Source organism: Alligator mississippiensis, chromosome 4 (assembly GCF_030867095.1).
Source record: "Alligator mississippiensis isolate rAllMis1 chromosome 4, rAllMis1, whole genome shotgun sequence".
NCBI classification, from domain to species: Eukaryota; Metazoa; Chordata; order Crocodylia; family Alligatoridae; genus Alligator; species Alligator mississippiensis.
The window spans coordinates 24332043-24350918 of record NC_081827.1 but is presented as its reverse complement, the minus strand read 5'-3'; the positions used below and the strand labels follow the sequence as shown (position 1 = coordinate 24350918).

General features: G+C 47.0%; 1 protein-coding gene and 1 long non-coding RNA gene across 2 annotated transcripts in view; one reads left to right on the top strand and one right to left on the bottom strand.

The window, feature by feature from the left end:
* Nucleotides 1–1922: 1922 nt before the first annotated feature.
* Nucleotides 1923–3036, bottom strand: LOC109283146 (uncharacterized). Its single transcript, XR_002090225.2, has 2 exons — nucleotides 2584–3036; nucleotides 1923–2317 (listed from the first exon to the last, which is right to left on the bottom strand). It is a non-coding gene; the product is annotated as an uncharacterized LOC109283146 (long non-coding RNA).
* Nucleotides 3037–3078: 42 nt separating this feature from the next.
* The window catches only part of FBXL13 (F-box and leucine rich repeat protein 13), a 189412-nt gene continuing 173614 nt past the window's right edge, over nucleotides 3079–18876 (top strand). The window contains exons 1-2 of the mRNA XM_006266591.4: nucleotides 3079–3201; nucleotides 17216–17319. Coding sequence (XP_006266653.2) covers nucleotides 3127–3201; nucleotides 17216–17319 — 179 coding nt within the window. The 5' untranslated portion in view covers nucleotides 3079–3126. The remainder of the gene's footprint in view (nucleotides 3202–17215; nucleotides 17320–18876) is intronic.

The following is an 18876-nucleotide window of genomic DNA, read 5'->3' as shown; positions in this document are numbered from 1 at the left end:
AGGCTTTACCTGCACATCTCTCTGCACCTTTCACGCGCTCCCTGCCTGGGGCCTTCTGGTCAATCTTCTGGCTCCTTCCTGGGCTGGTAGATGGCCAAACTTGCCATCTACCAGCCCAGGAGGAGATTCTGGCCAGGAGGAATCCAAGCACTGGAGCCATTTTCCTGTCACTCTGCACATCTCTGGGCAGAGTTTCACTGACTGGCATCCACAGTCTCCTTGGAATCGTTCAAGGGGCAATGGGCACTGGCAGGAGTTCTTTGCTTGGTGTCTCCACTCAATTCCCTTCATATGAAACTGACCATCCCAGTCACACCCATTCTAATTTTTGTTGTTCCAAGTACTCAATTGTTATGTATCTAGTGGCCTCCCCAACTGAGGGATGCTCATAGCTCTTTTAGCTGGCCTAGGTGCACTGTTCTCTATGTACATAAAAATAGGCCGCTACCTCTGCTTAGCACAAATGCTTCACTATTTTCTGCAGACAAGCTTCTTTGGGCAAAGGTGATATCTTTTATTAGACCAACTAAATCATTGGAAAAATTGTTCTTTACAAGCTTTCGGGCCCAAACCCTCTTCTTTAGGCATAGGGAGAGTCTGCTGTTTGTGTGCTCTCCAGGGTGGAATAGAAGCTTGAGCCAATATGCAGGACTATGAAAATGCAAATCTGTGGTAGCAAAGATCAAAGGGGATGCCAGTTCATAGGTGCAAGACAGGTGGGGAGGGGGAGGGGTGTGTGGAAAGGAGGAATGTTAACTTGGGGACAGAATGTAGCTGATAAAAATGTAGAGAGGTTACCTGGAGTTATCAGATGGCAGGCAGGTTATATATATATGACTTAGTCCATGATTTTTTGTATCCAGTAGATTTATGAAGTGAAGTTCCTAGGCTCATCTATGAAAGGTGTTCTACAAATTCCCTTTGAGGATTAGAACTGAGAAATTGGAGAAAAAGTGGTTGTCTTTTGAGAAAAGTGACCCCACAGGTAACTGGGTATTTCTGTCTTTGATAGATTTTCGGTGTGCGTTGATTCTGGTACACAGTTGTTGTTTGGTCTCTCCTACGTATTTTCATCAGGGCAGTCAGTGCATTGGATGAGATGTTTTATGTTTCTGGAGGTGCAGGGGTAAGATCCAGGAATGGTGATGGTTCTGTTGTGGGGTGTAGTTATTGTGGGAGGGCTGGAGATGCATTGGCAGGTTTTACATTTCTTGTCTAGGCATGGTCTGGATCCATTTGGTGTGCTTTGGGCCATAGACGTTTGCTTCAGGTGATGAGGTTGGTGAGGTTCGATGTCTGTTTAAAGGCTAGGATGGGTGGTTCTGGAAATATCTTTTTAAGAGTTGGGTCTTCTTCTGGTATGGGTTGCAATTGTTAGAGGATTTTCCATATCCCCATCCATGGAAGGATGGTATGCAGGGGCAACATGTAGGGGGTGCATGCGGGTGCATGTGCACCCCCTGTGCATGGTGGTGCACCCCCAGGTGATCCATGATCACCCCTGGCCACTGCCAACACTGCCGGCGGTGCCTGTGGGTGGTCATCAACCCATGGCTGGCACTCGCCACCCCCTTCCCCCCGACAGTGCTGGTGGCATCAGTGGGAGCTCCCTGCTCACCGCCGCCACACTCCCACATCTGCCAGCGCAGCTGTACCCCTTCAGCCACCAGGGGCACACACTGTTCATGTTGGTATGTCATAACTAACGGTGTGTGGCTATATGCAACTATAACCAACACCCCTGAAACATGGAAAATATCACTATTTTTTTACACAAAACCCATGACATCCAACAGCTAACAGGGAGCAAGAAGAGGGAGGAGGTAAACACACTGTTTATTTTACGGATTTCCTCCCCTTCCTCCTGTATTTAATTGTTGTACCCTTACATAAATACCTAGCAAAACAGTGGGCAAGAAAGATGCAAGAGAAGAGAGTTTTAATAAGTGAAGTGGCTAGATGCATGCTTTTAAAGGAATCTAGTTCTTTTGGAAAATATGTATATAAACACACAGTCAAGGGACTTTAAAAAATCTCTTAAGGACACATTTACAATATGCTAAAGATACAGATCGTAAATCTTTCTCTTGACTTATAATCACAGTGACGTGTTAAAGTACTCTGATTTTTTTTCAGGTGGGTTTTACTGATGACATTTTTAAAAGTGTTGGAGAAAGTGGCACGATCTACATCTGTGAACTCTTCATGTGCAGTCCAACCATCTCCTCATTAGGTTGTAAACACTGTGGGACCATCTTTTTGTGTTGCATTTGTACAGTGCCCAGCATAGTCAGGTTCTGGTCAGTCAGCAGGACTCCTAGATGCAAAAATAGATAAATTAAAAAAAATTACAATGAAATCAATATTATATTAATTTCTCAAAGTAGGGCTTATTAATAACAACATCTACTTCCATACGGTAACAGGGCAGGCAACGGTTTGTCACAAGCATATTGCAATCAGATCAAAAACATTCCACGAGCAGTTGCTTGTTTGTTTGTTTTGTGCTTGTCCATTTTGTGAAAAATAAGGAAAATAAATAATTTAAAAAAGTATATAGCATATGAACAAATCAGATCCTACCCCTTTGCATTATGGATGGTGCTTAGCAAGTATTAGTGAATCCTCCCTGTATCCCTATTAGCTTGACAGTCCGTCTCCATTTTACAGATGGGAAAACAGAGACATTAGACTTTATGGCCAGATCCTGAGGAGGTCAACAAATACATCCTCCCGTGAGCAAAGGTCGCCCAAGGTCACAGGAGTCCAGGACGGAGCCCAGAGGAGGCTCCCGCTTTCTTTCCTTCTCAGCGTTTGTGAAAGGCTGCAGCACCCACGTCTCCGGGCACCCAGGCCCCGCCCGCTCCTGCACGTCATCCCTTCTGCCCAGGGGCCACCAGAGATGGGCGGTTTGCCACGCGACTCCGCTGTGCCCGCGGGGCAATCGCCGCCGGCTCCCCTCGCTCAGGGGACGCAGGCGGCGAAGGGAGGGAGCGGCGCGCGCACAGCCCCGGGGGGCGGGGCCCGAGGGACAGGGCGGGGCGGGCGGGGGCTGCAGCGTGCGGCGGGGCGCGTTGCCGGGCAACGGGCGGCCGCGGTGAGGGCCCGGCCCGGCCCGACCCGGCCATGTCGTCCCTGCGCGGCGCCGACCCCGCGCTCCGCGGGTACTTCCAGCGCCACGGGCTGCCCGACGTCTACGAGGTACGGCCCGGCGGGGGTACCCCGCTCCAGGGCGGGGGTGGCCCCGGCCCGGCCCGGCCCGGCCCGGCCCGGCCCCTGTCTCCGCCTCAGCGAGTCCAGGGGCCTCTGCCCGGGCCGGGAGTCCTGCCTTGCTCACACGCAAGCGCTGGCCTGGCCTGGGGCGGCAGAGGCCAACCCCCGAGCATCCCCGCCGGGCCCGGGGTGTCACGCTCACCTGTCTGCGCGGGGGGCGCGAGCAGGAGTCGCCACCTCTCGTACAGTTGCAGCCGCGTATTTAGTAGATGTCCCAGACATTAGGGCCAGAAGGGACTTTGCGACATTGTCGGGCCCAACCCCCCGCCTAAAGGGCGGGAAGTCAGCTGGTGTCACCCCGCTGCCAAATTTTTGGCGAGCGGGATGACAGGATGCTGCCGGCCCGCGCCTCGGACATCCCTGCACTAAGCCCCATTGGTAGTCAAGCTGTGCCCGAGGGTGAGCAGTGCCGGCCCCTATACAACCCTGACTTGAAACTTGCTATAAAACTGCCGTCAACCTGGACACAAGACCTTGCATCCTACCTTGCCTGAAGTAAAGCAGGGGGACCACGGCAGCCAGCATCCTGCTTCTGTCAGGCTGAGTACAGACTTCTGTGGAGGTTAAATCGGGTTCAAAATGGCCACCCGATTTAACCTGGGCTCGTCCCGGTGCCGGCCTGGTGACTGGCAATCAGCGTGAACTGAGACTGCACACAAACCAGTCTAACAACTGCAGAGCCTGGTTTACGATAAGCCTGGATCTACGTAGTATCAAACTTGTTCGATTTAGGTCAAACCAGCGCATGGAACTTGTGTACGCTTTCCCTGCACGGCCCGGGCCTGCGGGCCCCCAGCCCTGGGGCTCCTCTTTTCACACCCCTCCCCCCCTGCACTTGCACTGGGCTATTTTTTGTCCTCCTGGCCCCTTGTTTCCCACCTCACCCACTAGCCATTCCTTTCAACCCCCATCCCACAGCCGCGCCAGGTATAGCTGCTTTTAGCAGTGTTTCCTGCTTTCAGAGCCAAGCAAGTAAGTCTTGGTGTGGGGGGAGGGGATGAAGGGTTGGAGGTGTAGGTTCGCTGGGGGGAATCAGGGGACTAAAAGCCCAATCCCCCTAAATCCCCCTATGAACCCCGCTGGGCAGTAGGGAGGACTGAAATTGGCCGTCAGCGGCGTCTGTGGGCTGTCGCTGCTCACCAACTGCTGCCGGCTTCTGTGGGCAGTTGTTGCTCATCAATCGCTCCCCCTCACCACCACTGCCGCCAGCAGCATCTGCAACTGGTCCCCACTCGATGCTCGCCATCCCCCTTCCGCCGACACTGCCGCTGGCATCTGCGGGCACTCCCTGCTTGCCGCTTGCTGCCGACTACAAATGGTTCCCCCCCAGTTTCAGGAGGCACCAGTCGTTCATGGACCCCACAACCTCCCTGATCTCTCCAGACACTTCCGGACCCTAGCAAAACCCTGTGGCTTGTGCCTGACTGCTCCCTACCCACGAGTCATGCCCTGGCCTCTCACCCCTTGAGGGTTGCACCTGTCCCCTCCACCTCACCTGCAGCTTGTGCCTGCCCCCTCCACCCCTCATGGGTTTCACCTCCCCCCCATTCCCCAGTGGACTCCTGATCCTCCTGAACCCCCGTTGGCCCCCCATCCTGACTTACCCGATATCAGGCAGTCATTTTGAACTGATTTAACTTCCCCGAACGTCTGTACTTAGCCTAAAAGATTGTTACTGGACACTCAAAAGATACCAGGAAGAGGCCCTACCTCCCCTGCCGCCACTAGAGGAAGGTAAAACTTCCCACAGTTGGTACCAAGGTGTCTATGGGTTAAAATTCCTTCCTGACCCCAATTATGGTGATTAACCTGACCCTGAGTACAAAACAGAGAAGATTGCAGCCTCCTTTGTCTTAAATGGTAGAAAAGTTGTTTTTGGAAACTTCAGGTGGAAGACTATAGCGTGCAGGGTAGCAGAGCACTCTCCTCAAGTTGCAGTACTGCATGTTGTAATTGCCATATGGCCAATAATTATATCAAATAATTATAATATCAATAATTATATCAAAGATGACTATGGCAAATTTTAGAATATGCTAGGCCATATGTTGGTCACCCACAGTGTCAAAAGGGGTTTGAAGACTTGTTAAACTGCTGAGCTAGTGAGTAGAATTGCATGCCATAGTGCTAAGGAGCATAGGGGAGACATGGCTTACTTGAAGTCACAAGTGTTCCAGGGATAATAAAATAAATACACACTTTTGGCTTTTGGATTGTTATCTGATCCTCCCATCCTTTCTCTTCTCTCAGCCAGTTTTTTCCTTTTGAAGTTCAGTTGAAACTATGCAGAAGTCGTATATCAGTTTCCTTAATAGTAACAAATTAGGACACTGTGTACAAATAAACTGCCAAAAATAGACCCAACTTGTAGCCAGTTATTGCAGCCTGGATTTCCATGGGAACATTAATAAAGAGGTTTTAAACCAGTAAAAATAACTGTAGAGCAGCACCTCCCTCAACAGTGGTAAAGCATCAGGGGTGCACGTACACCCCCTGGGAGCGCTGGTGCACCCCCTGACTGACTGCGCTCCACACTTAGGCAATGGGCAGGGTGGGCACCGGTGCCCCACCCATGAGCGCTGGCCAGAGAGTGAGCGCACTGGGTGTAGTGCTGCGGTCGCTTCCAGGAGCACCATGGCCGCTTCCCGGTGGATGAGTTCTGCTGCGGGGGGACTGCCCCCACCCCCCAGTCAGCAAGATTGGCCATGCGAGGACCCCTTCCCCCGGTTGCTGACTGGTTGCTGGTGGGGGCACGTGCCCCCCGTGATTAAGGTGACACCAATCTCCCATGTCCCCCAGTCCTCCTAAGCTTTACTTGGTGATATGCTTGATTCCTTAAACTCAGAAAAAAAATAAGCTGAATCTTGATAAGATGATACTTGAATAAATACTTTAAAAATAGTTCACACCACATTCAATGTTAAAACTTCCAAAGAAAGTTTATAAATAGTCTTAAAATAACAATTACAATTGAATTAGCAAACTAAAAAAAGAAATAGGTTCAAGTTCAGTTTCAAAGGAAATAGTTTACTGCTATTTCTTTTTGTTGTTGTTATATTCTATTATTGCTTATGACATATTTACAAAGTAACAAAATTGTGCTTGGCACCCCACAAACAAGATGACATTAATTCTACCCCAAGGAATTTACAATTCAAGCCCCATGCTGCAAATACTTACATGCTACAGGTGCTCAGCTATGAGCTAACAAACTGCTCACAGTTGTAAAGTAACCTGCTACATAAGTGTTTGCAAAATAAGGGTCCTACAAGTCAAAACATGCTCAGAGTGATTAGGTCCAAATGATACATTTTATGTTTGAGGCACCATCCAAGATCTGATCTAGGGAGACACTGCCCTCTACTTCAGATCTCTTGAGACTCACTCTTGTGCTGTGCTCGTAAGAAAACCCTGATTATGCAAACACTTACCTTCATTGTAAAGGGTAGTCCTATTTACTCATAGTATTAATATTAGGCATATGCATATACGCTTACAGGATTTTGCCCTTTGAGTGTAAGACTTTTGTGGGAAAGACTGTAGGCCAGAATAAAAAAAGGACTAGGTGCCTAAAACAGGATGTAGGCTCTTAAGTCCACAATTGCAATCCACAAAAGTCCCTACTTTGCAGCCACTTATTCCTAGAGGTGTTTAGACTTCCTAGACACTTCAGTGCTTGGTCTGAAAAATCTCTACCTCCCTAGATATCAGCTTCAGTACTTAGCCAGAACTGCCCTAGTCTGGATAGCTAGGTACCTAGCTTCTGAATGAAGTGGGACCTAAATCCTATGAAATAAAATTAAAATATACAGTAGATATTTGTTTTTTTAGCATATGATTTGCTTTTTATCTATAATTTGTTAAAATCATATCTGCTAAAAGATTTTGTGTGTGTTGCCCTCAACAGCTCACCAAAACTCATTAAGTGGCCCTTCAGCTGAAATAATTGCCCACCCCTGCACTACAGTCTGCTGATACACTCCAAAGTCAGAAAAGTCTGCTTGTGGGGATGCTTCAGACTCACTCCCAATGCCTCTTCTCAAATCCTAAGGCTCTGCTGGATCTCAAGTGGTCTCAGGGAATGAATCCAGAGCAGCCTCACAGGCAAACTTCTGGTTCTAGAGCGGTGGTTTTCAACCTTTTTTCATTTGCTGACTCCTAAAAATTTTTGAATGGAGGTGCAGACCCCTTTGGAAATTTCAAAAGAATGTGTAGACCCCTTTGAATTGTATGTGTGGGTATTCATTAGGGCTGTGTGAAAAGCCTGCGTTTTGTTTCGGTTTCAGATTCAGCATTTTGGAGGGACAGTGTTTCAAAAGTTTCTGTGTTTCGTAGGGTTGTCCAAAATGGCTGTGGGTTTTTTTTGTTTCAGATTTGGCGTTTTGGAGGGATAGTGATTCATTTCAGTGTTTCAGATCACTGTCCTGTTTCATTTTGGCCGAAACTGTTTCAGAGCTGTTTCAGAATTTCTACGGTGTTTTAGTGTTTTGGCCATAGGCTATAATGGGGAATCACAAAACTGCCTAAAACTTTGTAATTTCTTGCCTGATTCAGATGAAACTTGCAGGGATGCTAGCCACTTCTGAGGCCATGAAGCCTGCAGCCTATCAAGGAGATAGGTGCAGAGGTTTCTGGGAAACTGCACCTCAAACTGTTCAAAGCAAAACTCATGATGTGTGAGTGTAAAGGCAGAGCAGGATGAAAACTGCAGGGATGGTAGACCCTGCTGAGGCCATGAAGCCTGCTAGGCTTCAAGGAGATAGGTGTAGGGGTTTCTGGGAAACTGCACCACAAACTGTTCAAAGTAAAACTAGTATCACTTGACAGCTGTGGCAGCATGCTGTCATCCTGCGCGCAGATCTGGGGGCCTGCTCCCCCCGGGAGGAGTCTGGCCCCCGGATCTGCATGCAGGATGACAGCATGTTGCTGCTGCCAACTGGGGCCCGGGGCCAGCGCCAGCACTCGGTTCTTCCCGGTGCTAGGTGCGGGCTGCAGCAGGCAGACTTGCTTGCTGGCACTGGCCCCAGCCAGCAGCGGTAGCATGCTGTCATCCACATGCTCCACAGCCGGTGATTGCGGAGCTTTAAAAAGAAAAAAGCCCTGCATTCATTGGCTCTGGCAGTGGTGATTGGAGCCTCTGAGGGCTCGTGGCCGAGTACCCCTGTACAGCGCAGGACAATGGGGATTGCCCCCCCCCTGCCTGGCACCTGCACCATCATGCTGGTACAGTGTGGCTTGGCAGGCCACCGTGCATTGTCCCGGAGCTGGGGCTGCTCCATCTGTTAACTGGAGCTCCCGGTTTGATTCCCCAGCTCTCTGATCATTCCCCCAGCTCTTCCCGGGGGCGCGGCCCCCAGATCTGTATACGGGATTTCAGCAGGTTGCTGCTGCTGGATGGGGAAATAGCCCAAAGCCGCTGCCATCACTAGCTGGCAGTGGCAGCCTGCTGCCATCCTGCGTCGTCTGGGGGCCTGCACCCCCCAGGAAAGAGCTGGGGGAAAGATCGGGGAGCTGGGGAAATTGAACCAGGAACTGGGGGAATGTTCAGGGACCTGAACATTCCCTCAGCTCCTGGTTCAATTCCACAGCTCCCGGTTCAGTTCTCCAGCACTGGGATTGAAAGGGATGTCAAAGAAAAATCGTTGTCACTGGCCAGCTACAGATGTCAATATCAGAGGAGTCCTTCTCCCCCTCCCTCTTTCCCTGCAAGCCCGCCTCTGAAACAGCTCCGAAACATCTGAATCATTCTGGAAAATTTCCAAAATGTTTCAGATGGCCTGTTTAATTTTGGAGCTGTTTCGGAGCCCTGTGTTTTGTTTTGGATTCAGTGTTTTGACCGTTGAAATGCCCCAATCCAAAACTAAACGAAACACATCAAAATTTTGCATAGCACTAGTATTCACATTCTTTTGATTGAGTATGGTCATCTTCTTCAGACTCCTTAGACACAGTCTGTGGGCCCCACAAGGGCATGTGGACAACAGGTTGAAAACCACTGCTCTAGAGCAGGGGTTGTCACCTGGGGGTATGCGTACGCCTGGGAGTACTTGAGAAGGCCCTTGGGGGTATGCACGAGCAGGCGAGGATGGAGCACTGCCACACGCTATCCTGCGCTACCGCACAGGTTCCACCCACCCAGCTGGATGCAGGGGGCAGGAGAAGCTTGCACACAGCAGCTGCCTTCGTTCCACATGTGACTGCGCACCACACCCCTCCCCGCTCAACGTCCGGCCATGCACCACTCCCCACCCACTGCATTTGGCGGCTGGGGGTACACTGCTCCATGTCTGGCTGTTGGGGTGAGGGGGTAGTACAGTGATTTGAAAGGTTGAAAACCCCTGCTCTGGAGCAGTTGTTCTTAACTTTTTTTGTACCAGGACCCATTTGTAAACATCAGTGGCCAGTCCTGACCCAGTGCCCCTCACTCCCAACCTGCTGCCCCTTGCCCACCAGAGTGTGGGGCTGGGAGGACCCAAGCAGCCCCTTTCAGGCTGGAACTCTGTCAGCCTGCAAGGGAAAATCACGGTTTCTCATGTTTTTCTCCTTTAAAGGAGAATGTATTTCTAAAATTTGTTTGCTACCCTTTTATATAGTTCTGCGACCTACTTTTGGGTCGCAACCCATGGGATGAGAAATGCTGAATATGCTCAGTACCATCCTTCACAGACCCACTTCTGACCTGGTATAGATGAGCTCCAAGATGCCTGAGTCAGGATTATGGTCTGTACTTCCAGGATTACTTATCCTTTTATCCAATGACATTTTTGATGTAAAATGTATAAAGCAATCCTGGGATCAGAGACTAAAGCCTCACAGATTCCTCCTTTTAGAGGAGTGCCCTAACCATCAGGTCACAGTCATGCTCCTTATTTGCTTCCTTTCTAATCCAACGAATCTTGCATTCCTTTTTGAGCAGTTGTATAGCCTCAACAGAAGGGCTGGAAGGTAAACCGAACCCAGCTAGCCTGTAGCCTGCTGGTTAGGGTGCTCTCTTGGTAGGAAGTGTCTGTGGATTTGATTCCACTTGAGCTGAGTAGGATATTGAACTCAAATATCCCACTTCCTGTTTAAGTGTACTACCTACTAAGATATTATTTCATAGATTTCATAGACGTTAGGGCTGGAAGGGACCTCGGAAGATCATCGAGTCCAGCCCCCTGCCCAAAGGGCAGGAAGTCAGCTGGGTTCATAGGATCCCAGCAAGATGAGCATCCAGTTTGCTCTTGAAGGTGTTCAATGTAGGCGCTTGAACCACCTCCGGCGGCAGGCTGTTCCAGACCTTGGGGGCTCGGACAGTAAAGAAATTCTTCCTTATGTCCAGCCTGAAACGGTCTTGTAGTAGTTTGTGACCATTCGACCTAGTCGTCATCCCTTGGGGCGCTCTGGTGAACAGACATTCCCCCAGATACTGGTGGTCACCCCTGATAAACTTATAGGTGGCCATCAGATCAACCCTGAGCCTGCGCTTTTCCAGGCTAAAGAGCCCCAGGGCTCTCAGCCTGTCATCGTAGGGTCTGCTTCCCTGACCTCTGATCATGCGTGTGGCTGTTCTCTGGACTCTATGTCAAGGTATGTGTACTGCTGCTGTTGTTTTAAAAGAAGGCAGGGTAGATATGCATCTTTATAAACTAACTAAATAATAGAGGTGCACCGACACATTGATCCATATCATGTCGGCACCGATAAAAGGAAAATTGACATTATCGACAATCAGCTTTTGTTGGTTGATGTGACCAATAATGTCATTGATAAATGCGACATGCATGTGTGCAGCCAAAGCATGCACATGGCCAGCCCATTAGCTTGGAGAACAGAGTCTGGCTGGTAAGTCTATGTGGGGAAGGGGGCAGGGAGAGGGAAAGGTTATAGGGAGGAAGATTGAGGCCTCTGCAGTGAGGGAGGTAGTGGGGCTGGGGCAGGCACTGCCTAGCCAGTGTGGTGGGGCAGCAGACAGAGCTGTGAGTGGCTTGTCCGGGGCAGGGATGGGAATAGGGCACAGCTCTTGCCTTTGCACACACCCCTGGGGGAGACATGGACGGTGTGCGCCCCCTGGATCTGTGTGTGGGGCGAGGGCAGGCTGCTGCTGTGCTCTCAGGGCCAGGGTTGGTGCCAGGCTCTTCCTAGTACAGGGAGGGGCAGGGCTGGGGCTGCACTCAGAGTGGGTGGCAGTGGTGCTGGGAGGAGAGGGCTACATACCACTGCCACCTGCTCCAAGCACAGCCCCAGCCCAGCCCAGCCCCCTGCGCTGGGAAAAGCCCAGCAGTTCGCCTTTGCCTCATACACAGATCCGGCAGCACACGCCCCCCCCCCCGTTCCTCCCCCAGGGTTGTGTTCAGCAGCAGGAGCTGCCCCCTCTCCTCTCCTCCCCACCCCTCTGGACAAGCTGCTCGTGTCTCAGTCTGGTACCCACCCCCCAGGCTGGGCAGCACCTGCCCCACCCCACCTCACTCCCTCCCTCACCACAGGGGCTTTGATCTGCCTAAACCACATGAGAAGCCCTCAGAATGTAAACTATCTTAGAGTCCAATTTTTCTCTCAGATATATCAGGGAAGTCTCCATCAAAGTTCTTTTTTTTTATTTAGTGAAACAAGTACAGATAGAAATCTTAAAGAATGAGCAATTTTGCAATACTTATTCCATTTTCACAGTTGTGGCTAAACTCCAGGGCTAAGTTCAGAAAGTCAAAATTGCTCAAGGCTGAATTGGTTCATTGTTTTCAGGTTAGTTTAAGCTGCAAAGATTGAACCAATAAGCAAATACACAGATTCATTTTTGATTCAGGAAAGGCAGCCACATGCCTGCAGTGGCTCAAGCCAGAAGCTGGGGGGCACTAGAGCACGGCTCTCTGGCATGTAGCCAGCATGGGCTGTGTGTTCACTTCCTCTTCCTGCTGCCCCCGAGGTCTCTGGGATGTGCAGTCCAGATTCACAGCAGCAGGATTCTGCAGGGTTGCTTATCACTTATTCCAGCTTTCAGGCGCCTCTGGGATTTGTAGTCCACAGTTGCCAGCACTAAGCAGGGCAGCGCAGCTCTGCTTTGTACTCGCAGGAAAGGAAGTTTAACTCCCATCCATGGCCCCAGACACCAGCAGGGGTTTCCCTGGGCGGGCCAGTGAGCTGCCCAGTGAGCCAGCCCTCACTGCTCCAGCTAGGGAGCAGAGGGGCAGGGCCAACCCAACTCAAGCAGACATCCCAGCCCAGTGCTGCAAACTGCTGGGATGCTGGAGGACGTCGATTTAATTTGAACTAGGAATAGGTTTGGGACAGAAGTTTCATAAACCAGTTTGATCTAAATCAATTAAGTCTAATACTACATTCAACCAGGTTTATCTTAAACCAGTTTCAGCCATTTTGAAACTTGTTTATTTGCACTGAACTTCTATTCTGTTACAGGTTTAAACCAGTTTCTGATTACTTAAACTGGTTTATGCGTAACTTCTGTCCCTAGCTCAACGGGGCAGTCTTGTAGACTGTGGTCCGCAGGTGTGGGGAATTGCCAGCCAGCAGCACAGGGAGAGGAGCCTGGCTTGGTGACCCATAGATAAAGGGTAAAATTTCAAAGATTTTGAGAGGCACAAGTGACAGTTAGGCTCTGCAACTCCTATTGAAAGTAAATAGAAGTTAGGCACCTTCCATTTACGCTTGACAAAATATCCTTCAGTATCAGCAAAACAGTCACTGGTTATTTCTCTTTCTGAACTATTAACCTTCCTAAAGACCTGAAAGAATGTCATGGGTCAAGAATTTGTAATCAACTCAATGACTGTAAATATATAATCTTTTTTTTTCATAGGTTCAGATGATGACCTGCCTAATTCATAATAACACTCTAAATGTAAAGGAATGAATAAGTGTGTGCATGCAATTTTTGAGCAATAAGTGAACATATGCTGGAGCGGGTGGTGGCGCAGGGTTGCAGTTGGGTGGCAATGTGGGCCTGGGTGGTTGCCATTGTTGCTCATGTCCATTGGGATTCAGCGACCCTGAATTCTGTGGCAGACCATATCCTGTAACTTCTAGTAGCCTGTTAGACAACCAGTGGGTCAGATGAAATGGTTCTGCAAGCCATATAGATAATGTTTGCATAAGAATTAACCTATTTCTGTAGTAACTTGATTTTAATTTGACATTTTTGTTGTATTTATAATTTTGAATTGTTTAATATCTGATTAGCCAAGGGAATGTTAAGCTTAATGAGAGGTAATTATTTTGTTTGTGACTTTTTATTTAATTTTAGTTGTTTAATATTATTAGGAATAATGCATTTCATAGGTTATAGCCTTATTGATCTCTAGTCAATTTCCTATAACAGGGTTCCACCATGTCACTGAGAATCTTGAGGAGGTTACCAGAACTAATCAAGCTGTGTACCATTTAGACTGAATTGTTCTCATTTGAGTCTTGGGTTCCATCATTATCCAGGACTATTCACCTAAGTACATGTTAAGAATTTGGCCTAACAGCCTATTCCATATACAGCTTTTTGGGTTTTTTTTTTAAATAAAGAAATTCCAAAATAAATTAAATTTATGCTAGGCTGAGTTCACTGTTTGGTTGCATATTTGAATTTCCTCTGGTCAATTTTTTGCATGTGTAGTACCCATTTGCTATTAAAATCCCATCGGAAAAAGGTGTGCATATTCGGGGATGGGGTGGGAAGTAGAGCATGAAACTATGAAAATTAGAATTTCTTTAGCAGAACATACTGGCTCAGTCCAGCAGAGGGAGTATTTGAACAGTTTGGAAGTCCTGTTGAGGAAAGATTAATTAGAAAATGTATGTGGAGAAAATCATTATATTGTCTGCTTATTCAGTTGTTGCTTAAAACGACATTATTTATGTTATAGTTATGATGGATTTATTCCTTGTTTATGATGTTTAGTTTACCCAGTTATTGTCATCTGGATGGATTTTGGAGGCTGCAATTTTTCTAGTGAGGTTAAATAGACACTAAAGTTAGAATAATTTTGTCCATTGTTTTACCATACATTATTCAAGCAGTATAAATTGGAGTAATTCATGATTGTTTATTTTTATTGATTAAAGTGAGATTATGATGCATAGTGATTCTTTATTCAATCCTATTTGCATTGGTACACGTTATTTCAGTTTGGACAAGTTAATAAGTTGTGTACTTGTATATTGATTTTTAGCCATTAAATATTTCACAACTGCCATGATTATTTCCTGCTTTAAGCATTATTGTTTTATAATGATATAGACCAGGGTGCTCAACCTCCGGCTCATGGGCCAAACGTGGCCTGCAGAGCCATAGCATCTGGTCCATGGGGCTCCTTGTGGGTTGGGAAATTTACTGGTGGGGGAGTGGTGGCAAGTAATACCGCCCTGCCACCCTTCCCACCACTGCCAAAATCCCAAGCCCTGGAGGGTCAGGCCACACTCCCCTCCCCCACAGCATGGCCAAATCAGGGCAAGGTCATGCCCCCCTTGCACAGCTAGATCAGGGCCAGGTCAAACCCCCTTCTCTCCTCCCACATGGTTGGATTGGGGCCAGGCCAACCCCCTCTCCCTGTGCTGCTGGATTGGGGCCAGGCCAAGCCTACTTCCCCTCCTGTGGTGCCAGATCCGGTCCATGGATGCTCTGAGCTCTGTCCATCCAACCCAAAGGAGGAAAATCTTGGACACCACTGATATAGACAAGTCAGGATAAAGGTGCTGTTGTGTTGGGTGTGGGCAGATGAAGACACAGTTCCTGATCTACAAGGTTGAGAGTTTAGCAGACAAATGGTTTGGGAGTGGGAATGGTGATGATTATTACCTTTTGTTACTTACATAGTTTGTTTGTTTCTTTATTATTTAGGGTAGGGTGCTCAACCCCTGGCCCATGGGCTACATCTGGCCCACATCGCTGTGTCATTTGGCCTGTTGGGCTCCCCACAGGTCTGCAAATTTGGTGGTGGGGAAACAGTGGCAGAGTTAATTGCCACTCCTCTGCTGCCAAATTTCCAGATTTCAATGGCCTTGTGCACTAGATCTGGTGTGTGGTCCTGGGGTGGTATGGGGCCCAATCTGGGCCCAGGTGGTGTTGGACCCAACCCCATGTGCTGACCCCCTGAGATATCCAGCCTGAAGATCAGTCTCATGCCACTGTTCTGGCTTGCATAGCCAAAAGGTTAAGCACCACCAATTAGGGGAATAAAGAAGAAGGAAAATGAAAGTGAAGAGGAATGGCTCATCACCTGCCTAGTTCTGGTCAGCTGGCTACATTTTGTGACAATAGCAAGTCTTAAGGAATGGTGAAAGAAGATAAGTAAGCATCTCTCTACCTCTCCCCCCTCCTCCCCCCCCCCCCCCGCAAAAATAATTGGTAATCTAGAAGAAACATTTTAGCAGAATCTTTGATTGTGAACCTGATTACTGGGTACGATAGACACTTCAAGGAAAGATGGTGAATGACATGGTAAGTTTCTGCAGTAACTAGGTGAGATGGGCCTTGAAAATAAAAACAAGAAATGTTTTTGATATGTTGATGGTAAAGGTAAAGCTAGAAAAAGGCATAGGAAGGCGGTTGATGCAATTAAGTAACAAGCCAGGAAGATAATATCAACAGTAGCATTTTTAGTGTACTAAAACAGGGACATAAAACTCTCCTTGGGCTCCAGACTGGATCTAGACCACAGGGCCTTCTATGGGCTAGATTCATAGGGATTGCAGCAACTGGTCCAGGATCAGGTGGCAGCACATTTCTGGGGGTGGTAGCACAGGTCCAGGGGTTTGTGGTGGTGTGGGTCTTCTTTGGTGGCAGTGCAGGTCCATGGGGCTGCCACCAGTGGCCATGTCCATCGGGGTCTGGGGACCCTGAATTCTGTGGTAGGCCATGCCCCACAACTTCCAGTAACCCACTGGACAGCATGGTTCTGTGAACCAAATGTTTGACATCCCTGAACGGGAAAGTATCAGGATTGCAGTAGTAAAGACAGAGAAGTTTGCAATAACTGGGCTGCAACTCGATGAGGGCCTCAGTGAAGTTTTTGGTGGTGTGCTTATGGAACACAGGGCAGGCCTGAGAGATGTTATGTAGGAAATAGTATTAAGTTTTAGATGAGAATAGCATGTTTAATCAAAGATGGCAGCCAACCTACAACCTTGTATGATATGAAGGATAGTGGCATTGCCTGCAGTGGGAAGAGGGGGGAGGGATTAGAAAAAAACAGTTAAGCAAAATGTTTCCTACATTTAAAATTAGATATCTCAGATACTCCTGTGTGATATTGCTGACAAATGGTATTTTCTTAATGACAAGCACTATATTTCTTAATGCGAGCCAGGGGAAACATCAACAGCAGACTACCTCAGGGTATCTGCAGAAGGGTGATGTCTCCAGTTTTGACGGAGCTATTTAATGGGAACATTCAATGTTACTTTCTTTTAAAGGGTTTTCTTGCATACTCCAGTGTGCATGCAGTGCCAAGAATTTGCCCTTATTTGTGTAATACAGCTTGTTCACAAAGTTTGGTATAATCTTTGAAAAGTCAGTTTAAACAAGCAGTTGCTTGTCATACAGATAAACACAGGATTCCTTACGAGTCCCTCATTTGCCTGTGTTATTAAGGGAAAACTTGTTGAATATAATATTTGTTCAAGGTGGGAGACCTAATTCCATCTCAGCTTTACCTCACAGGGTTATTTGTGATAATTAATAATGCTTTTAGTATACAATACCTCTGGAAGTAAGGTCCTAAGAAGTGCGTATGTTTTTTTTTTCTATTAGTAAAGGTTTTCCATGTATAGATATGTATAAATCAATGGAAATATATTGATACATAGATAATGGCATTCAAAATACAAATGGAATAAAAGTAACAAAATAAAGGAGCAGAGAAGAAAAGTATATATTGTTTGTTACAGCTGTTTTTTTCTAGTATTATTAATGACAATAGTTTTACACATGGAAAAGTTATTAACTTACTCTTTTTTGCAGGCTCTGCTATGTGGTATATTTATTATGTGTCCAGAAGATCCACTTAAATTTTTAGAAGAAAAGATCAGAGAAATAATGGAAAAAGGATTAGATGGTATTTTATGGTATGTATCAAATATTCTGCATATGTTATTTAGTTCAAAAGATTGAAATTAGTGTAATGCTTCATCTGCTAATACATAGCTTGCAAAACAAATATCTCCCATCTGCAACTATAAATGGTGCACATATTATGAATAGGTTGGGATTAATACTAACATTTTACATTGAAACATAGAGTATATTTTTCTTTTTGTCTGCAGAAATATAATTTATACCTAATATATTTCTGTGCAACATATACTTATTAAACTCTTAATTTTGAGATGAACAATTTGAGTTGTATCCTCAGCTTCATTGAAGTCAATGAAATTACATAGTTTTACACCGGCTGAGGTACCTGTGTTGAATTATAGCCTTACTTTCAATGTCTTTCTAAATAGACAGGACAGTAAGGAAAAACAGTCTTAGGGTTTAATTTCATTCACATCAGAATCAAAGGGAGCACTGGTCCTGACTACCTAAATATAAAAATAATTATATTTAACACTTGTCACAATAGTGTATAAGTGCCCTGCAAGTACTTAAAAACAATAAAAATCATAATAGAGGTTTGTGCGAGTGTCCTTGCCACTTACTCTTTTACTTCTGTGCTAGTGTGTAGGAGAAATATCTTGAATGGTTTATAGTTTGTGAGTCTGTATGCATGTGAGTGAGAGAAAATATATGCATCTGAATACCTTACTGTGAGGCAGCAACAATGAGTTTTACATTCAGTTTTATATATAATAAGGCCTTATGGCTTACCTTTTTGGGGGATAAATTCAGTCATATAAGTTCAGCTTCTGTGGTAATTCTTTCTCTTCATTCATGAGCCTTAGGTAAATATTTTCATTGTTCCATTGTCATTCGTATGAGGTCATATTAATGAGAAAATGATCTCTGAACATCCCAAAGAGAGTCTCTGTAGAGGGCTTTGAATTTCAGAGCAGAGATCTTGAGTTCAGGGAGAACCAGTGCAGACAGTTGAGTAGTAAGTTGATATGCTCATAGTTACCTGTATTATTAACCAGATGGGCTGTTGTGTTTTATAGAAGTTGGAACTTTTCCAGATCTACAGATCCGTTCATGTATGTAATAGTCAAGCCCGTGGCCCAACTTTGTAGGAAAACATCAAGAACCAGAATCCTTTCTCAAGCTGGTGGAGTAGAGAAAGACAGGAAGTGGGGTAAAGGGAGAAAATGGCTATTTTTATTCATCAGGATCACCATAATGCAGGGATGGGCAATTATTTTGGACAGAGGGCTGCTTACTGAGTTTTGGCAAGCCATCGAGGGCCGCATGACAGGCAGCTCAGGGCAGATAAATCTTAATTTTCTAAATTTTTTAGGGGCCTTGTGGGCCGGATAGAATGGCCTGGTGGGCTGCATCTGGCTCCTGGGCCGCATTTTGCCCACCCCTGCCATAATGCATATTTTATGTTAGTGGTGAGCAAAATATAGACTCCACTCCAGATCTGGCCTGCCAACTGATTGAATCTGGCTTGTGGGCAGACACCCACCAATTGATTGAAACCAGCCCATGGCTGCCCCCATAGCGCTCTGCCTGGGGCTGAGCCCCAC